Below are 22,438 nucleotides of genomic sequence, written 5' to 3'. Positions count from 1 at the left end.
TGTCACTGAGACATTTCTTATTACTTGTATCTTTTCTCCATGTGAATTGGTACAAGTTTTTATGTTGTACTGCTGTGTTTACAATGACTAGTCCAGTTCTTGAACAGAAATCCCACAGGTTCTTCCCATTATTATTAGCTTTGCCCATTCCTTCAAAATTTTTCAGATTATTTCTGTATGTCTGGTATTCATTTCCTGCTCTGTTGTTTAGATCTCCAACATGGGCCAGTTTTTTATTTATGTCTGCTCTTCGAATTCTTAAAAAAATTGTTATACACCTTCCATGGTAGATCCTTCTGTGGGCTCATAGGCACTGATAAGTTTTATTGTTTTTAATTCCTGATTTTGATGTTTGCCCATATCACTGTATTTGAAATTGCCTGCCATTCAAGAAGATGATTCTCATGTTTAATGTACTATAGCTATTCCTTCCTTTACCTAATTATGATTGCCTTTATATGATATGTTTTATTTGTTATTTAGAAGAATGTTGCCTGTTTTGTGTAGCACCAATTTTGTTTATATATAATGCCTCTCTGCACTATATAAAAACAAAATTTATATAAACTTTTGTATAATATTAATATAATATAATATAATATTTTGTATAATATGTATAATTTATATAATATAAACTTTTCATGTTCACCCTGTTTCCCTGATGAAAAAGGAAGGGGCCTTGTTTAAATTGGTGGTACCCCACCCTGCATGACATTTCATCTTGTTGAACCAGCATTGTCTTTTGTTTTCATTTAATACAGACTACAGTTTGGTTGACTAAATCCCAAACTGCCAAACCATTCTATTTGTTTCAGTATCCATGTACACCATTCCTACTAATGGCGAGCACAATGGGTGGTATTCTCATAGACAGGCTTATACGTTGGTTATGCATTACTAAATCACTTAAGGAATTGACAACGTAGATACGAATATAAATTAAATTACACTTTAATAAAGAGGGGACAGCCATGGGCTCTCCCCACCCTGGCCAATTTCTTTATGGAGACCTTTGAAGAAAAAGCCTTAGCCTCTGCCCCACAAAAACCAACCATATGGCTTCGCTACATTGATGATGTGTTCGCTATTTGGCCACATGGCTCTGATACACTCCTCTCCTTAACACACCTAAACAACCAACACCCCAGAATCAAGTTTACCCTGGAAAAAGAGGAAAACAACAGCCTCCCTTTCCTAGACACACTAGTCACTTGCCAGCCTGATGAAACCTTGGTTTTCTCAGTTTATAGAAAACCCACCCATACAGGCAGGTACATTCACCAACAGGGCTAAACTAATCTGTTCTAACGACATGCCCCTAAACACTGAACTAAATCACATCCTCAACAATTTCTCAGCCAATAGCTACCCCCCCCCCCCCCCAAAAAAAAATCCAAAAAATATTGAAACCTACAAACCACAACCCCCCCCCCCCCCCTCCACAACAAGGATTACTCTAAATTCATCACCATTCCCTACATCCGAGGCACCTCAGAAAAAATTACCAAAATCTTAAAAAAACATGACTTGACCTCCTGTTACAGACCATACAGAAAATTGGCATCCCTTATCCGTTCCACTAAAGACCAACCACTTCCCTTAGACCTATCTGGTGTATACCAGATCTCTTGCAGCTGTAAACTGTCTTACTTTGGCCAAACAGGCAGGACAGCGAATATCAGAATTTCGGAACACAAGGACTGCATCCGTTTTCACAAGTACAGCCATTCTGATCTTGCAGACCGTGCTCTGGATACACACCACAGAATACTGTTGAAGAAAGCTACAGTAATACACCATAGCAAATACAAATTCGAAAGACTATTTATGGAATCAGCTTCAGCGCAAAGAAACTCTCCAAACCTCAACAAATTTGGTTGTATAAGACTGCCCCAAATTTGGGAGGCTTACATCAGCAGACCTTCAGCCCAATGGCCAAGAACACCTACTTAGCCCGCTAGAGGGCACCATCAGGACTTTTAGGAGAACAACAGCTTCATCACTTCATTCTCAGTTACTGTGTTGTAGTGCCTACGTGCATGTGCCTGTTTTTGCAAGTTCCTTTTGAAGATGGTAACGTGACGTTGCCGAAATATCGGAAATATTTATTAAAGTGTAATTTAATTTATATTTGTATCTACGTTGTCAATTCCTTAAGTGATTTAGTAAACAATGGATGGTAAGTATTGGACATTAGGTCTGAAGCTCTAGTCAGTTCTCTGAATTCTTTAATAAACTGTGTGGAGATCTCCCACTTATCTTTGTCTCTTGACCACCCCCCCTTTTTTTAAAAAAAAAATAAAATAAAAAAAAATAAACATGCATTTTGTTACATGACTTCTGATCTATTTGGTCCGTAGCTGAACATTTGTGCAAATATTCTGATGATAATTTTTAAAATTTTATTTTAATGACAACTATGCTTCTCTGCATTTGTTTTATATACCCAAGGTAGCAATTGTAGTATAATTAATGTATGTTATGACCATCTTGGTTAATAAAATATAACAACTTTAAGTTTCAATTAAATAAATCACTTAAATTTTCAGTTGTAGTAACTTTTTTTAAAAAAAAATTAAATATTTGTTCATGTGAATATGGTATTTTGGGTTGAAAATTTACGGGAAAAAAATAAATAAAATTTTTTTTAAAATAAATGAAATAAAATAATTCCATTATAAATTTTTATTTGCCACTTCATGTGAACAAATATTTGCATATAATAATGATAACCTTTAATTATCTTGATTATACTTTATTTTTTGGAGTCTTTTTTACTTCTTGATTGTTTTTTTTTTTTTTTTTTTTTTTAATTTTCAGAAAATGTTAAAAATTTAGGTCCACATACACTTTCTTTACAAGCAGTATTACCAGAAGGTGACACAATGCTGTGTTCAGGAAAAGAACTACCGTCATACAAGATAAGATTTACTGTGACAGGTATTGTATATTAAAAAAAAAATATATTATTATTATTATTTTAATGAAAGATACTTGAATTACTTGCAGTAAGTTTTGACAGCTTCTTCTTCTTTGAGTGCCATCTCCTGTCAGAGGTCGGCAACCACCTTGGCACATTTTGACCTATCCTTATTCACTCCGAACAGTCCCTCAGAGCTCATGCCAGTCTGATGTCTGGCAGCCAAGATTTTCTTCATCTTCCTTGTTCTCTCCTCTTCTTCCCTTTTATAATCAATTGAAGTATTTTATATTTTTCAGAACCAAATAGGTGATATCAAAATATGCGATTTTCTTCTTTTTATGGTATCTAAAAGTTTACACGATTTCCCTGTTTATTCCAGCACTTTTTAATTGGACGTTTTTGTTATCCATGGGATTTTTAACATTCGTCTGTGTAATCACATCTTAAAGGCTTCAAGTTTTTTTTTATTAATGTTGTCTTCAAGGTCCAAGTTTCTGCACTGTACAGCAGTACAGACCATACATAGCATTTAAATATGCATACTCTAAGCCAGGCACGGGCAATCTTTCCTAGTTCAGGAGCCAAATTATCATTCTGTCTCCGAGTCAAGGGCTGGACCAAATTATTAAATAAAATAAATTAATATTAAATGAATCAAAACAAGTTGCTACTTCATATTTCATTTATTTATAATATAATGCTTTGGTATAAAGCTCTACATAAATTTTATAATATAATGAACGACATAACAATTTAATGTGAAGATTGACCTTGTACTTCAACTACGAGACTATCAATATTGATGTTAATATTACTTAAGGATAATCGCATAGAATTTTCAAGGTTTTCGCCCGTTATTCTTGTCCGAATTTTTGATTTATCGTATTTCATCCTCGAAAAAAACTGTTCACACATATATGTGCTGCCGAAAAGACAAATGATTTTTCTTGAAAAGGCGCGTAAATTTGTATATTTTTCTTTCACCAAATAAAATTTATAAAAATCCGTCAATGCAATGTTGTTAAATTGTGATTTTAGCACTAAATCTGCCTGAAGCTCAATAAGTTCCAACTGTAAGTTTTCTGGCACATTATTTACATCAGCATCCATCGGACGAGCAAATATAGCGAATGTGGAGTCTTTGTTTTTGAAGTCTGCAAACCTTGTATCAAATTGCTCTATTAGTGCCTTCAATTCATCTCCATAAAAATTATAAGGGATATTTTTATGAGTTGCTAGAGTAGGAAAATGATAAAAATTTTTAGCTCTTATCTGACTTTCCAACAATCTTAGTTTATTACAAAAAGCTTTGACATGTCCATGCAGTTCATGAACCAGTTGTCCTTGTTTTTGCAATTTAGGATTCAGTTCGTTTAGTTATCTGGTGACATCTACAAGGAATGCTAAATCACACACCCACTCATCATCTTTTACTTGGTTAATTGTGTTTCCTTTTATGTCCATAAAATCTGCAGTGTCTTGTCTCAGATCATAAAATCATTTTAACATTTTACCTTTACTCAACCACCTCACTTCACAATAATAAGACACATCTTCATAATCCGAAAATAGGTCTGCCAAATACTCCTTAAATTGGCAGTGATTAAGTGCATGTGACTTAATAAAGTTAATACTGGCTACTACAACTTCTATAACATTTGTGAATTTAATCGATTTTGCACACAGATTTTGTTGGTGGATAATGCAGTGAAATTTTGTTAAATTTCCCAGATGGATCTATAGTTTTATTGCTCTTTCATGAACTATTCCAATAAATCCCTTCTGTGCACCAACCATTGCAGGGGCTCCATCAGTGCGTATGCCAGATAGTGAACTCCATTTAAGCCCAAATCTCTCGAAGACTGTGTTGACTGTTTCAAATATATCTTCACTGGTAGTTGTTCCTTTTAACGGCTGAAGCGCCAATAATTCTTCTGTAATGTTGAAATCCGCATCAACTCCTCGAATAAATATTGCTAGTTGTGCTGTATCGGAGACATCAGTGCTGTCATCCAAAGCAATTGAAAATGCTTCCAATCTAGCAATCTTCTCTTTTAAACTTTTTTTTGATATCATCAGCCATAATTTCTATCTGTCGGACAACAGTACGTCTCGACAAACGAATATTCTCGAAGTCTTTTTTCTTTTCAGGACATAACATATTTGCATCATCCAGCAGACATTCTTTGATAAATTCTCCTTCACCAAATGACTTAGAATGCTTAGCGATTTTTTCGCTTACCACAAAGCTGGCTTTGACAATGCTGTGGTGCTGCGTTCTTTGCTTGTTGAACATTTGCTGCTCGGTATCCAGGTTCTTCTTCAACTTCCATATTTCATCTTTTCGTAGTTGTCCATCTATTTTTGGGTGATCCGCATGTCTCGAAGTAAAGTGTCTCTTCGAGTTGTATTCTTTGTTGATGGATACGGATTTTTGCACAGCAAACATACAGGCAAACCTTTATTCAGAATAAAATAATAATCCTCTGTCCAGTTGTCTTGAAATTGACGATTCTGTGCATCTACTTTTCTTTTTTTTTGCAATTAACCCCTGACATTGTCCCAAATTTATAAGCGATATTCAGAACTGTCAAACAAAACTGTCTTCTACACCGCAGGCACTGAACAGAACACAACATCAACACAGGCACTGAACAGAACAGAACATCAATGCAGGCACTGAACAAAGTACAACACCAATGCAAGTATCGAACTGACACATTGTAACACGTTCACACATGTCGCTAGTCAAAGTGAGACTTCTTTGACCTTGGTTGTAGAAAACATAGTGTGTTTTGCGCAAGTCATATGACGCCAACTTAATGTGAGTTAGTAGAACGCACCATATTTTCTCCCACCATGAATCAGACAAACTTCACTGAAATAGATTAGGGCCGGATCCAAAGAAGTAAAGGGCCGGGAGTTGCCCATATGTGCTCTAAATTTAAATTCTGGTTACACAGTGTTGATTTCATCAGGAGAAAATGTTTTCTTGCCATTTCAATTATAACTTTTATTTCCATTTCTGGATTGCATTCTTCATATAACCAGCATCCTAGATATTTAAACTTTGTCACTCTTTCTTTTTTTTTCCTTTTTTTGTTTGTTTCCCGTTTAAAGAAAGTGCTGAATTAAGAATTGGTTTCTTACTTATGACCATGAATTTAGTTTTGGTGATATTTATTCTTAATCCCATTTTTTCACTCTCTTTTTTGTTCACTAGTTCAAGAAGATTTTGAAGATCCTGAATATTGTCAGCCAGGAGAGCTGTGTCATCAGCATTCTCGATGTTATTGATGATTTCACCATTTACATTCCTCTCTTCCTTTTAAGATTTTTTGAAATATGGCTTCTGAGTATATGTTAAAAAGGAGAGGCGACAGCACACATCCTTTCCTTACTCCTCGTTTGATGTTAATGGAGTCTGTAATATATTAACTTGAACAGATACATTTTGGTTCCAATATAAGTTTTCGATGATGCTGATGTCTGTACCATCTAATCCAATTCTTTTAATAATTCAATGATTTTAGTATGTTGGACTTTGTCAAATGCTTTCTCAGAGTCAATGAAGCAAATTAATACTTTGTTTTGGTTACTACATTTTTGGAATAAGATTTGATAACAGAAAAGAACCTATCTCTTTCCCAAACCACTTCTAAAGCTGAACTGGATATCACTAATGGTGTCTTCACATTTTCTGTATATTCTTTTTCAAATTATTTTCAGAAACATTTTGAGAGCATGACTCATTACACTGATATTCTATAGTCATTACGAGTTTTCTTATTTTCTTTTTTAAGTAGCCTGATGAAGGTCGATTGCAACCAGTCTTGAGAGATTATGCATGTATTTTAGATCACATTAAATAGTTTCACTAATATAGTAATGTTGTCACCTTCTAATAACTTTACTATTTCTGCTGGTATTCTATCAGAGTCTACGGCTTTACAAATTTTAGCCTGAGTTCAGCATATATTCTACCTCTGATCTTAGAATGCATGGACCTTCCATCTGTTCATAAGTATTTTCTGGGTTTTGTCTGTTCTCAGTAAAGAGGTCTTCTACATCCATTCATCCATTCTTGTATTTTATCATCCTTTTTGGATATTCTTTCTCCCTTTTTGTTTCAAAGGATACATAGTTGGTTTTTCTTAAATATACCTGAGCTCTCTTTCAGCTTTTTTGTGTAGATTAAATGGTAGATCATGCCTTAGTAACTTGCTCAAGTTTTATAACAAGGTGACGGCTGAACTGGATAAGGGAAATGGGTTTACAGTGATACTGCTGGACCTGGCAAAGGCGTTTGACAGGATACCACATGGAATTCTAATCCATAAACTACAACATATGGGAATGGATACAGGGTTGGTGAGATGGATAGGTGGGTGGTTGATGGAGAGATATCAAAGAGTGGTTTATTCAGGAGTGGAGTCCAAAAGACGGCCTGTGACTAGTGGTGTGCCGCAGGGTTCTGTTCTTGGACCACTGCTGTTTAATCTGTTCATTAACGATATAGGGAAAGATCTAAGTGGAACAGTTCATTTGTTCGCTGATGATGCAAAGTTGGGGAGGGCGATAGTGAATGCAGAAGATGTCAAAGTCTTGCAGGATGACTTAGATAGATTGGAGTTCTGGGCTAAGGAGAATGGATGTCAATTTAATGTGACAAAATGTAAGGTTATGCATTTTGGGGTGAAAAGATTAGCAGCAGTATAACACATGGGTGGAACTATACTCCAGGAGATTGATGAGGCCAGGGACTTGGGGGTGTTGGTGGATAGGCAGATGAAGTTTAGGGGGCACATTGCGAAAGTAGCTAAATCAGCTCATCAACTCACTTGGTTGTTGAAAAATACCTTAACGAGCAGAGACAAGCAAGTTATCGTACCTCTGTACCGAGCCTTAATAAGACCTCATCTTGACTACTGTGCCCAGATTTGGTCACCTCGGTTCCTTTTTGATGGGGAGGAGGTGGAGAGGATCCAGAGGCGAGTGACTAAGATGATAGCAGGTCTATGGAATGAACCATATGAGAACAGGTTGAAGATTTGTGGGTTGCAGAAACTGGTTGATAGGCGGAAAAGGGGAGATATGATTGAGACATTCAAATTGCTAAAAGGATTCTATAAGATTAATTCAGAGGATATTTTTGAGATCAGGACTGGTGGTGGAAGAACTAGGGGACACCTATGGAGGCTGTGCAAGAGTGTGGTTAGCAGTAGTGTTAGAGCTGGGTTCTTTACTTTTAGCATGGTAAATGAGTGGAATAAGCTGCCTGAGTCTGTTGTGGGTGCTATGACAGTGAGCGAGTTCAAGGCAAGGTATAATAGATACTGTGAGAATGTCGTATAGTTGTGTGGACATGATGTTTAGGGCCTCCCTCGATGAGTCTAAGGACTCCCTGGAGTAGCCCGAAAATAATAATAATAATAATAATAAAAAATTAAAGCTGCTATGATTTTCATGTAAAAATTCTATTTCTTTACATTTTCATTCATCTTTTGCTTGTTTGATCTTGTCTTTAATAATTTTCTGAGCCTCTTTACATTTTATTGGACTATGGTTTTTATATGATCTGCATTGATCGATGAAGGAAAGAATTTTGTCAGTTATCCAATCTTTCTTTTTTACTTAAATTATGGGGATAATGAATCCCACATTGTTTTAAAACCAAATAAGAAACTCAAAAGATTGGAATCGGAGAGTTTTGTGCCAAACATAGTATAATAAACTATAAAAGTATCGGTGATTACTAGCGTGAGCTAATGCAAGTAGTCCTAGTACGTAGTACAAACTCGGGCAACTCGCAGCAAAGGTGGTAAAGTTCTGATCGCTATTCTTGGTATTTTCCATAATGTAAAAACACATTTCCTAGGAAATGCATGCTGTTATTACATTATGGTGGGAGTTCACTACCCAGACTGATTTCAGCCTTTATTGAGGCTTCATCAGTGAGTAGCTAGACCAAATTAATACCAAAGGGTATAGCGAAAAGAACTTATATACTCTGCTATACGAGTTGTCAAAAAGGTGCCTCATTAAGTTACTTAAATATAAAGAGCCAATAGGCTCTTTATATTGTATCACCGAAATGAAGCCTATTGGCGCTTTATATTTAAGTTTCTTTTTTACTGCTCTATCAGGATACAAAAGTATTAGCACATTTCTCTATGAAGATAGATTTTAATTTGCCCCATGATTCATCAACCCTCATGACATCATCATTCTTGATGAGTGTTATCTCTTGATTCAGAGCTTGACTCAGTTTTTTTTTTTTATCTATGGATTTTTTTTAACTTCCTAGATCAATTTTTTTTTTTTTTTTTTTTTTTTTTTGTTGATGTTTCTTAAGTAAAGCTTTCAGTCTAAGTTTTAACTCTGTCACCAGTAGATTATGATCAGAAGCAATATCTGCACTAGGATAGGTTTTATTATATTGTAAATAGGTTTTTATACTCTTTATGGATCTTCGAAATTGTTGATTAATTAGCAAGTAATCAATTTGGTTTCTGACTGTATTTTTATTACTATTATCCTTGGATATTATCGCCAAGTATATATATCCTTTGGCATGGTAGCTTAATCCATGTGTTTTTGATTATTAGTTCCTCTTCTTGGTAGAATTGAATAAGGCAATCTCCCCTTTTATTTCTTGTTCCCAGTCCATGTTTGCCACTATATCTCCAACTCTACCTTTCCCAACTTTAGCATTGAAATCGCCTATGATGATGTTAATATCATGTTTCTTTTATTTTCCATTAGTTCTTTTAATTGATCATAAAATTCATCGATCTTGGTATCATTCTTTTCAGCACTAAGGGCATAGACCTGTATAAGATTGATACCTAGTGTTTGACTTTTCAGTTTTAATAACATCATCCTATCTGAGCAGAGGTTGAAGATTAACAGTGACTTATTGACATCTTCGTTTAGTATTATTCCAACTCCATTTTGATGGTTGTTTTCATTACTTCCAGAGTGGTACATTGTTATGTTATCAACTTGAGTTTCGCCTGATCCTGGCCACCTAATTTCACTCATTCCTAAAATCCTAATTCCAAGTCTTTTCATTTCTTGGATGGCATTTCTTAGCTTGCTTGCTTCATACAGGGTTTGACATTCCAGGTTCCTAGTTTTAGTGGAGACACCATTTTTTGCCCAGAGATTCTTTGCACTCCTGTTCCATTTAAGTGATGCTGGGAACTTGGGGCCATTTGTGTAGATTTGCTGGCCATGGTGGCTAGTTACCCCCCCCCCCCCCTCACTGGTCATACCACTTCCTATATTAAAAAAACTATCCATTTTAAAACTTTTGCAGATCTTCATCTACAAAAAAAATCGATCATCTTGCTATCTCTGCATAGTTTCTTGAGGGCATTGAGTTAAAAGATGATAGATTTCTATCACAGAGCTGATAAGTGAAGTGTTACTGTTATTTTTAATGCCAGTGGATACAATAGAAAAATGAACATTATTCTCTGAGACTGCTCAACCTGCAGACCTTTACATTACGATCCCATGAAATTTCAGATGAAAAATTGGAAAGTCTGCTCAGAAAAAAAAAGTTCTTCCTGGTTTTATGAAATCACAAAAAAATTCAAACCCTTCAGTTCTTGTCTTCCCTAGATATACAGTTTATGAAAAATACACAAACCCAATTCCTTCCTAAGAGCTATAGTAGATGCTACAGATTCCCCATGCTATAAATTAGCAAAACAGTTAGCAAACAATTCCCCCCCCCCATTACTGGTGATACCACTTCCTACATAAAAAAACTATCCATTTTAAAACTTCTATTGAGAATTTAACGTTAAATAATACTGATATTTTGGTTAGCTCTGATATTACTTCACTGTTCACCAATATTCCCTTAAATGGCACCTTATCTCTTATTAAAAAATTTTTTTTTTTTGCTGATATCACTGATCTCTTTTCCTTTGCTATCCATTCCAGATATCTCTCTCTCTCTCTCTTAGAATAACAAAATTTATAAACAGATATAGGATACCTGTATGAGTTCTCTCCACAATTTTTTATGGAATATTCTGAAAAACAAGCTCTTGACTCAGCCCTTCTCAAACCTTCTATCTGGTTAAAATTAAAATATGTGGATGATATGTTCTCTGTTTGGCCTCATGGTCCAGACACACACACTCTTTCCTCTCTCACTCAATAGTCTTTGCTCTGGAATCCAGTTTACTATGCAAAAGGAAACTAATAATAGTTTAGCATTTCCAGACAATGTAATAACACCTAGTGGTAACATGTCCTTTTCAGTATACAGAAGCCTGCTCACACACAGAGGTACGTCCAATCCCCCCCCCCCAAAAAAAAACAATATGGTATCATTAAAACACTAACCAAAACCTTTGTTCCAATGTGTCCTATTCTACAGCAGAACTTAATCACACACATCACACCTTCTTCTTCACACAATCCTCTTTCTCCTGCTATCTCCAATTTCTTTATGGAACATTTTGAACAACATTTCTCCCAGACCTACTCATTGGTTCAGATATGTCGATGACATTTTTGCTGTATGGAATGGCTCTTCGGATGAACTTCAACAATTCCTCACTAAGTTAAATGCATTTTATCCTAGGATCAAGTTTACCCTAGAAGTAGAATCAAATAAGCAGTTAGCCTTTTTAATCTTCTAATTCTTCGCCAACCAGATGGTAACCTCCATTTCTCAGTTTATAGAAAGAAGACTCATACAGGCCATTATATCCATGCAGAATCTCATCACCATCCCAGTCAAAAAGGCAGGAACTATTAAAACACTGGTTCATCGGGCCCACTCCTTTTGTTCTTCAGACGATCTTTTACAGAAAGAACTACAATTTATAACTTCTTCCTTTCTATCTAATGGTTATAAGAATTGCTTCATTAAAAGAACTTTGAGTAGTTTTAATACGTCTTCCTCTTCAAACACAGAAGAAATAACATGCATTACTATCCCTTATGTACAAGGCATCAGTGAACGTATAGCAAAAGTTTTAAAATCACTGAATATTTTTGTTGCCTTTCGACCGCTTAGAAAAATCTCCACCTTTCTCGCTTCTCCTAAGGACAAGCTTCTACATCTTAATCATCCAGGTGTCTACCAGATTCCATGCTCTTGTGGATTATCTTATATTGGACAAACGAGAAGATCTGCCTCTATTTGGCTAGAAGAACACCAATCTTATATTGAATACTTTAAACCTGAAAAGTCTGGACTTGCAGAACATGTCATCTTCACTAGACACAGAGTTCATTGGAGAAAGACAAGAGTTCTTCACAAAAGTCAGTTTCTCATGGAACGCCTTTATAAAGAAACATGTGAAACTCTACTTCATTCTCCTAACTTAAACAGATCCGACGGCTTACGTCTATCCCCTTTATATGCGATAGTACTTTACAAATCAGCTAATCTTTTCTAACTTTTAATTGTATTGACTTTTTTTTTTTTTTTTAGGAAATTTATTGACCTTTTTTGTTATCTTATACCAGCTACTTAGGTGGTGCTTTTTGGAATTGTCAGTTATTGTTTAATTTGAGCCTAATGTACTGAAGATGCCTGTGACACAGGTGAAAATTATACTATTAAATAATCTTTGTATGCGAGTTTTTTCCGTTATTAATTTTGTATCAATAGCCAATGATGTTCATTTAGATATAGCAACCATCCCATAAAAAATCTAAACTACCTAAAAGTAATATACCACAGAATGAAATAGTGGCTTTAAAACGTTGTACAAGAACAAAAATATTGTAATTACTAAAGCTGATAAAGGATAACGCTGCTGTAAGTATCAATCAAGAGGATCACTTTAAAAAAATAAGCAGGATCTCCTAATTGATAATTCTACTTACCAAATCACAGATTGAACCCAACTATGTCACAAAAGATAAGGGTATAAATTATTGAAAAAAGTGACTTCTTGGCCCAAAGAAATCATCATCAAAATAAAACCTGTTCATGATAAACTATCCTGTATATATGGCATATCTAAAATCCACAAATCTAACATCCCCTATGCATAGCATAGGCAGTCCTACTTATAAACTTGCTCAACAATTAACTGAGTTGCTTGCCCTCCCACTGGTAACTCCTCTACTTTTATAAAAAAAATCTCTGCATTTCAAATCGCATCTTAAAATTCATACATAATGGTAAATTTCAATGTCATTTCCTTATTTACTAATGTAACACTAATGGACACTCCTGATTTAATAAAATCAAACTTCCCATTTGATATCTTTGAGTTATTCAAATTTACTATGTATGCAGGCTATTTTATTTGGCAAAGAAAAATATAAAAACAGGTAAATGGTACTACCCCCCCCCCCCCAATAACTTTTACTTGGAACATTTTGAGAACAAAATACCACAGCTACATACAAATCTTTAGTGTAATTATGCTGTGATGATGTGTTTGGCATTTATCCCCATGGACAAGACATTTTAGATTTTTTTGTAACTTGCCTAAATCTTCACAGCAGAAAAATGGCACCCAAAAATTCACTTCACAGAAGAAAAAAGAATCTAACAACTTTGCCTTTTCTTGAAATAATAGTCCTTTGCCTTTCAGCTGGTTCACTATCTTTTTCCATTCTCTCTCTCTCTCTCTCTCACTCTCTCTCTCTCTCTCTCTCTCTCTCTCTCACACACACACACACACACACGCACACACACACACACACACACGAAGATATCTCATAAACAATCACATCATCATCCAGCCCAACAGTGTGGTGTTCTAAAAACACTTATACACAAAGCTATGCAGCTCTCGCCACAGAATTTAACTATCTTTACCATACTTTCCTGATCAAGGGCTACAGCTTCTACAAAATAGATAAATACTACATGGCTTTCCTACTTCTCCCTCTTCAAATAAAACGAAATATTCCTAGGTACTAAAACGAAACTTTTCCTATCTCCTTATTCGAGGTAAATCTGAAATCATAGCCAAAGTACTAATAACATATAACCTTCATGCCACATTCAAATCAGATGTCAAATTAACAACTCTGATCCACTCTCTTAAGTACAAACTCCACCCTCTTGCATATTGTGGAATGTATGAAGTTCCCTGCAACTGTTACTTAGCCTGTTATAGACAGACAGGAAGATCTGTTAACGCCCACCTTGGAGAATATAAGAAATACATTCGCTACCATTATTGTGACAAGTTTGAACTTGCAGACTATGCTTTGGACACCCCTTCACACAGGATTAGATGAAAGAAAAACAATGTGCTAAGAAGTCATTACAGGTCAGAAAGATTATTTTTAGAGTCAGCCATGGCTATGAAGCATTCTCCTAACCTTAACAAGTATATCTGCATTAATTTGCCAAAAACTTGGAAGATTGTCATCCTAAGATGAATTCCTACACAATTTTACCACTTTTTTTTTTTTTTTTTTTACATTAGAGGGTGCCAAATTAGGACTTTAGATCTTTTGTCCATTACAATTTGAATTGTTTCGCTTTCTCGTTGTTGCATATAAACTATAATACGTTATTTTGTGAAAATGCTGGTTTGAAAATCCAGTGAAACATAAGCCAGTTAATAAACACATTTTTATAATTTAGTTTGTTTGGTTTTGTAATACCATTAAAACAAGTTATGAATAATGTCCAGTATCTAAGCTTTTTTTTATTAGAGTTATATACAGTGTATTTGCTACTTTTCCTCTGCTGATGCCATCTCACTTTTTTTAGTGCATAACTCTCATATCACTAGTCAGTGGTCTTCGATTGTTTAATTCAGCTCTCAGAGCTGCATGTTAATAATTATTTAAACACAATTTGCAACCCATACTGAAATAAGCTCCCCCCCCCCTCCTATGTGTGTGTGAGGGGAGGATAGATAGTTCTATTGGTAGCTTGACCATGCTACTGGCCAGGATGTATATATACGTCCAAGTTTCCATGGATGTGAAGTGCATATTAAAATTGTAATATCATTGATATTACATTGAAATATATGATGGATACGAAGCGTATGAGGATGCATATTTGATCCATTATGGCCGGTAAAATGGTTAAGTGTCTTAAAGAATCTTAGAAAGTTTTCAAATCTATATATTATTGCAATGTCTCTAGTAACTATTTAGTCTTTATTTATTTCTTGTTCTTCACCAGGTTTTGATTGATTTTTTTCCCTATGGTTTTCACAAGTTTGTTTGAAAAACTTGTTTAGGACACTCAGTAGAGAAATCCTGCAATAATTATCATGTATATGTTTAAGGGATATTGTATTGAAGCTGAATTAACAATCTCTCTGAATAATTTTAGAGGATCAGATCTGAGTTGCAGATGCGTTTAGAAGCATTTAAATAATATTCTGTAGAGGAAACCAAACTACTGAGGAAACCTGTTTTCTTATTCCATAGAAAAAATTTATTTAAAAGAAAATGAGAAATCATTTGCAATCACAACTTCACCTGTATTCACTTCTGTCATATTGTAGCAACAGATTTAGGGTTGACTCTTCTGCCTTTCTTTTTTGCTTCAGCAGCTCTCATTTATTCTCTCATACTTTTTTTACTTGCTTTGAAATCATTCATTCTGACCAACACATCTCATCATACACTTGTTTTACTTGCTTGTGGATAGCCTCACATCACAAATCTTTGCTCCTGAAAAATAATTGCTTGTTTGTCCAGCATGTCTCAAATATCATGGAATCTGTATATCACCTTATCCTTTTTTTCATCTGCTTTTTGCTTGAGGTTTCCTTTTATTATTTACTTAGCTGCATCAAACTCTTGCTTTTATAGATTTTTTAGGATGGTTTTAAATTGCATAATCACTAATATATTCTGTCCACCCATCTATAATGCGACTCATTCTAGGCTAGACAGATTATTGTTATCTGCATCCCCCCTCCAAGGAGTCAAGGGCTCATCAAGTTAGGCCATACATCACCCATACCAACTCTGTCATTCTTTTAAACTCATTTCCACTAAATTTACTCACCATTTCAACAAGTAAACTGTTTCACTCTCTCACTCACTATGGATGTCCCTGTGTTCTCTCCCCACCTTCCTAGTAACAAAAAATTTCATCAGACAGTTCTTATAACAACCATTCAGAAGTTTGCAATGGACCTCTGTCATATATCACCCCTCTTTATCCTGTTTACTTGGGTCTGCAATCACATACTCTCAGTCTATCCTGATAATCTACCATTCATAATCCTGATATAGTCTTTGTAACTCTTCTTTGTACATTTTCTTCTTTATCCCCTGAGACCATATCAGCACGCATGCGCGTGCACGCGCACACACACACACACACACGCACAGTAGTATTAAAGACACAGTTGTCTAAAGGCCTTGCAAAAAAGCAAAATATCTTCTTTATCCTTACATGTCAATGTTTATCTTAACATTTCAATTATCCTCTGAATTGTGTCTGCAATTTTTGTTATGACCTTTGAACTTCAAATTCCTATGCACCATAACTCCAAGATCCCTAGTCTCATCAGTTTCTTGTAGTATAACTCCAATTTAACATTCTATTAGAAATCTCATCATGACAAAGTGCATAACTTGACACTTAACATTGATTTGACATCATTGTCATTTGGCCACATTTCCAAATCATCTTTCTGTTCAAATCATTCTGGGAAGTGCTGAATAACAGTAGCATTTCTGATTGTCCTGCTTATCTTTGCATTATCAGTAAATCATTGAACATCTCCTGTCATGTCTTTCCCCATATCATTAGCATCCAGGAATGTGTTAGCAAAGCTAATCTCAGGTGGTATGGTCACTTAAACAGAATGGGAGAGGAAAAATTAGCAAAAGAAATTTTCTCTGCCATATTGGGCAGGAAAAGACCCAGAGGAACACCAAGATATAGGTGGATTGATACGGTAAAAATTGCCTTAGAAGATAGAAATATAAGATCTGATAATGTTGGAGTCTTGACAGGTAACAGATTTGGAGGGAAATTGTAGATAGGTAGTTAGTAATGATGTAAATTTTCCATGTAGTACTATCATATCCTGCACACCGCTTGAGGGTAAATGCAGGAATTAGATGATGATAGATTGAACAACAGTGGTCCAAGGATGTTTCCTTTGGGAACATCACTGGTCACCTTAAATCTGATAGATTCACACTTATCATATACCGCTTTCTGATATCTATCCACCAACCACCCACTTATTCAAGTGAATAGTTTATAGTCGGTCCCATATTTTGAAGTTTATGAAACAGCATTTTCATTTGGTATCCTATTAAGTGTCTTAGCAAAGTCCAGCATTATTATAGAGTAACTGTATTCAACTGAGCATTAACATTATTATAAAATATGAGCAAATTGCTCATATTTGCTCATAATTGCTAGACCTCCATTTAGTAAACCATGCTGTTTTTTGTAAATATAGGTTATCCTAACATAAGAAATTACTCAAAATAGTCCATTCTATGATTTATGGCCGCATAACTGTTCATTATAATTCTAAGCATATTAGCAGCTTCTTTAAATTTCCTTGCGAAACAGTTTTTTTTACAATTTAAAGAAGCTGCTAATATGCTTAGAATTCCAACGCAATGCAACAAATACAAGGGCCTAATTTTACACCAAGTTTGGTCAGCATTGATAAAAAAATATACCTAAGTCAGACCTCGGACAATGTGAACGTGAACAACAGCACGTGACAACATCCAGCATTGTTCAAACGTAGCATGCACAGATTCTGAATTTGGATTTTTTAAATTTAATGAACAGTTAGATGGCCATAACATCATAGAATGGACTATTTAGAGTAATTTCTCATTTCTTGTGTTTAAACTTTTAGTTATCTTTAACCTCTGAAGTATGTAAGTCAAACGACATGCGAAACTTGTTGGGTTTGTTTATTTTTATTTATTTTAATAAACATGTGGTTGCAATATCGGAATCTTTTTTTTTTTTTGAACTGCTAAACCACAGAATCCTATGCCTGTTATCATACATATTTTCTCTTTCTGTGGTATCTTTCCTGAGCTGAGACTCAAGTTATACAAAATGTCAAGAGTCTTAGCTCTGGATATGTTCAGTCAGTTCAGCTGAACATTCAGCATACATGCTGATATTCCATCTATTCCTGTTGCCAAATTCTTATCTGGATTATGCAACAGCTCTTCAATCTCATTCTTATTATTAATGAGGTTAAGTATGCTTTTAAAAAAAATGACAGTTGAAATTATATAATGCAGTTACTCTCCTTTGGCTGGATAGAATTTAATAAAATATTATATGGGATTAACACAAGATGTCCATGTGGTTCACTTTTGGTTTTATTCAGATAATTTTTTTGGCAAAATAATTCAGACTGATATTAATAATTTTGCACTAGCTGGATGCAATTTAATGAAGTTATTTGGGATCTCTTAAAATATATTGACGTTTTAATTATTTTTTCCCTTCAAAGGAGAAAATTACGAGTTTCACGAATAAAGCATTTCATATTTAAGTCACATAAGTCTGAATTTGTGTACCTCTGAGAGATTATATTTCTAAGATCTCTGTTGGAAACAAATGTTTGGTGGACCTCTGTTTCAAAAATAGCATAATTTCATCTAAAATATTCATAATTTGAATATTTTAGATGAAATAATATTATTCATAATAATATTATGAATATTATGAATAATAATATTCATAATATTCATAAATTCATAATTTTCTCATTAATTACAAATATGCTTGTAAATTTGAAGTAGTTATCTTTGTCAACAGCACCAACTTTTCTCCATCAGTTTTAAATTGTGGTAGGTGTGACGATCTTTGAAACTGGAGCCTTTTTTGGCATTAGCATTGAATGTTTTTGCCTCGGGATTATTAAGGTTTTTCTTATAAATGTTTTAGGTTTTTCTTGAATCACATCATCAGAAATGTAATACTTTCTTTATTTTGATGCTCAATCCATGGAGCTAGAACAGTCTTCACCCCCCCCATAATCCCTGGTCAAGTAACAGAAATTCAAGCTGTTTCATACATCTGCATGGGGGGGGAAATCAGTTCTTTCCATTTTTCTTTGTTTTATCTAAATTTGTTGCAATTCTGGATGTATTTGAAAATCACCAATGAATAATTAACCCTCCTGCTGTGCTTGATTTGTTTAGCTGTTGTTCAAATCACGAATGTTAAGTGTACCATTGTGAGATACTGTTAAAATAACATGGATGTGAAGTTGAGTATGATGTGATGTTTCATCCATCCTGGCCAGTTGTGTGGTTAATGTTACTTATGATTGACAAAAAAAAGAAAAAGAATAAAAAATTATTAAGAAAACGCACAAAAAAACATGCTAATTCAAAATTACTTAATTCAACCATGCATAACTTGAGGTATTACTGCTTGTATTATTTACATGTAAATTTCGTGAGATGTCATCCATCTGTTGCAGGAATTATGTAGCCATTTTTGAGTGTGTGTGTCAGGAAGAGGGGAATGAAAACAGTAATATATATCAACTGAGCACAACAGACGATTTCTAGTTGCTTCATTTATCCAGAAACTGCCAAGGGTGGGCAAGCTTTCGTAATGAAAGATTCCATTTCAGTCATGATTAAGTTTGTGTGTGTGTGTGTGATGGGCTGCACTAGTTTTCTGAATCTGGCTTGCTAAGCTTGAACTAATTAAATTAAACTTTCAAGAAATTATATTCTTGTTTAATCCTCCATTCAAGTGTAAGTAAACAAAGTTTGACCATGAAGTATCTTCAAGACTAAGCTACTTATATATAGAAGCTAATAACTTCACATTAATTGCTTCATATCCCATAATGCAAATCACACATCCTTTTGGATGTGTATAATGCTATGCGTTATGAGAAGGGTTATAATCCATACCAGTTTCAACCGTTATTAAGGTCTCATCAGGAAATACCAAGGTTGAATTAAGGCAGTAGGATAGTGACCCTTCCCACAATGGTGAGAGGGATATATTTGGTGGTGTGTGTTCTGAGCTAAGATATGGGTATGTTTCTTAAACTTCTTATGGAATATTAAACACTGCATAAATGGTATCATTTTATTTTTTTATTTTATTTGAAAATGCTCTAAGAAAAATATGATCATGGGTGTCAAAAAAAAAAAAAGAAAAAAAAAAGTCTACTATGGAAAAGAGCCAAACATTAGTTCATGATATGAATTATTTATAGGCTAAGAAAATCTGCATTTGGCCAGGAAGTTGTCTGAAATTTTGAACGTCAGTCACTAGGGAAAACAAGTATATTATTAGCAATTTAAATAAACTGTCAGCATGGTTGATAGAGTTAGGAGCACATTTAAAGTGCAAATGAACATGACAGAATTATTTAAGAGTGCAGAAAGCTTGTACAGGTGTCCCTCGCTTTACACGATTAATTGGTTCGATGAAATAGTTGCATAACACGAAATTGAGTAAAGTGAGTTGAATTTAGCATGGGTGAGATAGGGATAGGGGTTTCTTCAGAAGGATAAAAAAATGAAACTTTACACCTGTGAGCAAAAGAAATTTTAATGAATGAATTATTTATATTTCGTCATTTCGTTGAGATTGAACACTTGCTGAGGCAAATAACCATGTTCCTGAATTACACTTAGAAATTTTGCTGGAAAGTTCTCAGCAGCAACAACAGCAGCTCCTGCAGCCTCGCCAGTCAGCTTGAGATTATGGAATCCATGTCGCACCTTGAAATGTTCATACCACTCAGCACTTGCAGCAAAAGATTGCACTTTAATCAGGATCTGTAGCATTCAAATCATCAAACAAACTTTTCGCTTTAGCCTGGATAATTAAAGTGGATAACCGAACAGTATGCTGATTTTCATGTTCCATCCTTTGGGCCAACATCCTTTCCAATTTCTCCATAATTGGTGCCCTTATCTGTGTTATCTTAGTTGTCGACATTCTCGTCACACTTTTACAACTTTCTTTTATTTTCTCTGCTTGATTTCTTATTGTCCTTAAAGTTGATTCTGAAATTCCTGTAGCTCTGACTATGTTGACTGTGAGCTCATTATGTTTATACCTCTTTATCAGCTTGTCAAAGCAGTGAGCGCACAAAGTCATGTGACCATGCACAGGATGACTGCGAAATTGGTACTGGTTCAGTTTTTTTAATTAACTTTTTAAAATTGCATTATAGGCGAAAATGCGTAAAGTGAGATCATGTATAATGAGGGATACCTCTATCAAGTACAGGTCTTCATTATTATTGAACTAAACTGAATAATTGCTGTAACATTTACTGTGAAAATTGAGCTCTTTAGTAAGCACAACTTTTATTAAAGTTCATCAATTAAATTAAATATGGAAATAGATAACAGAACAGAATGATTGGAAGCCAGTTGAATAAATTAATATGGAACAACTGAGAAATCAGCTAAAACACTAGACTAGCAGCATACAAGATAGTATTGTTTAAACCAATTTTAATTTTGGATCTGAGATGAGAGTCAGGATAAAAATAAAATAGTTGATCAGAGATATGAGACTACAGATGTTTAAAAATAGTGGAGTGAACATAAGGCATCAGTGGCTGAATCATAATAAAAATATAGATGTTAGAAAGGAATGTGATAACATTAGCATTCAAGAGTGTGTGAGCAAAACTAACATAGGGTGGTGTAGTCACATGGGGAAAGAAAAGTTAATAAAATAGCTGTTTGATTCATTCAGTAGTACCTAAGAAGAAAAGATATAAGATTTCAAGTTTGTGATTTCAATAAACACAAACTTGAAATTTTTTGTGATTTTCATCAAAATTCATCTGTTATGTGAACTTAATTATGTAGTACTGTAAATTTCAAAACTAAACTGAATCAGTAGGTGTGCATGCATGTGCACATAGACATAACCATTATAACAAACTCTAAAAGTCTTATAGCATTGATTACAGCAGATCTCTTACCATCAAAAATGATTGCTTTGGTCCCCGTGAGGTCTTTAGTTAGAATTGACTGTGTTTTAGCAGTATGTTATAGTTTAATCTTTCTTTCTTTCTATTCTAGATTGTCCTATGATTCTTCAAGGGTAATATGAAAATGGTGCTTCCTTTTTTTTTAATATAATTTATTTAACAATGGCTTTTATGTGGATTAACCTTCCATTTACATAGTTTTCAGTGGTCAAAGTCTTGCTATGTGTTCTGAAACAAGGATGGGATGTGGAGCGAGAGAGAGAGAGAGAGAGGTACCATGATTAATTCAGAATGGTATGTGGAGACATTGCAAAATTTGAAAAAATGCATTTGTCGAGTTCAGCCAACCAGAAACATTGTCAAATCTGAAGAAGATCACTGCCATTTTTACGGACTGATTTTCTCCATCCTGCTTGGATTTGGTATGCACTATCCTGATTTGCCCCTGTGAAGGATGCACTCTGTTGATGCCATTTTTGCAGATGGTAAGGAGCTGAAATTAGCTATTTGTGAAGGGCTCCTACTTCAGAGTAAAGAATTTTACACAACATATTTTCACGCCACAATGGCAAAAGTGTATAGAAAATGATAGACGTCATTGAAAAATGACAGAACC

At 34.6% G+C, this 22,438-nt stretch overlaps 1 protein-coding gene across 2 annotated transcripts in view; it reads left to right on the top strand.

Moving 5' to 3' along the window:
* The window catches only part of LOC150098746 (structural maintenance of chromosomes flexible hinge domain-containing protein 1-like), a 733,568-nt gene that overhangs the window by 281,904 nt on the left and 429,226 nt on the right, over window positions 1–22,438 (top strand). For both annotated transcript variants that reach the window (XM_090405871.1, XM_090405872.1), the window contains exon 19: window positions 2,821–2,940. In XM_090405871.1, the coding sequence (XP_090261997.1) occupies window positions 2,821–2,940 (120 nt within the window). The remainder of the gene's footprint in view (window positions 1–2,820; window positions 2,941–22,438) is intronic.

The sequence above is a fragment of the Typopeltis vanoorti genome, chromosome 15, assembly GCF_054136105.1.
Source record: "Typopeltis vanoorti isolate ZY-2024b chromosome 15, IOZ_Tvanoo_1.0, whole genome shotgun sequence".
In the NCBI taxonomy this organism is placed as follows: domain Eukaryota; kingdom Metazoa; phylum Arthropoda; class Arachnida; order Uropygi; family Thelyphonidae; genus Typopeltis; species Typopeltis vanoorti.
Note: the sequence above shows the minus strand (reverse complement) of the source record. Positions and strands in the feature narration are given on the sequence as shown.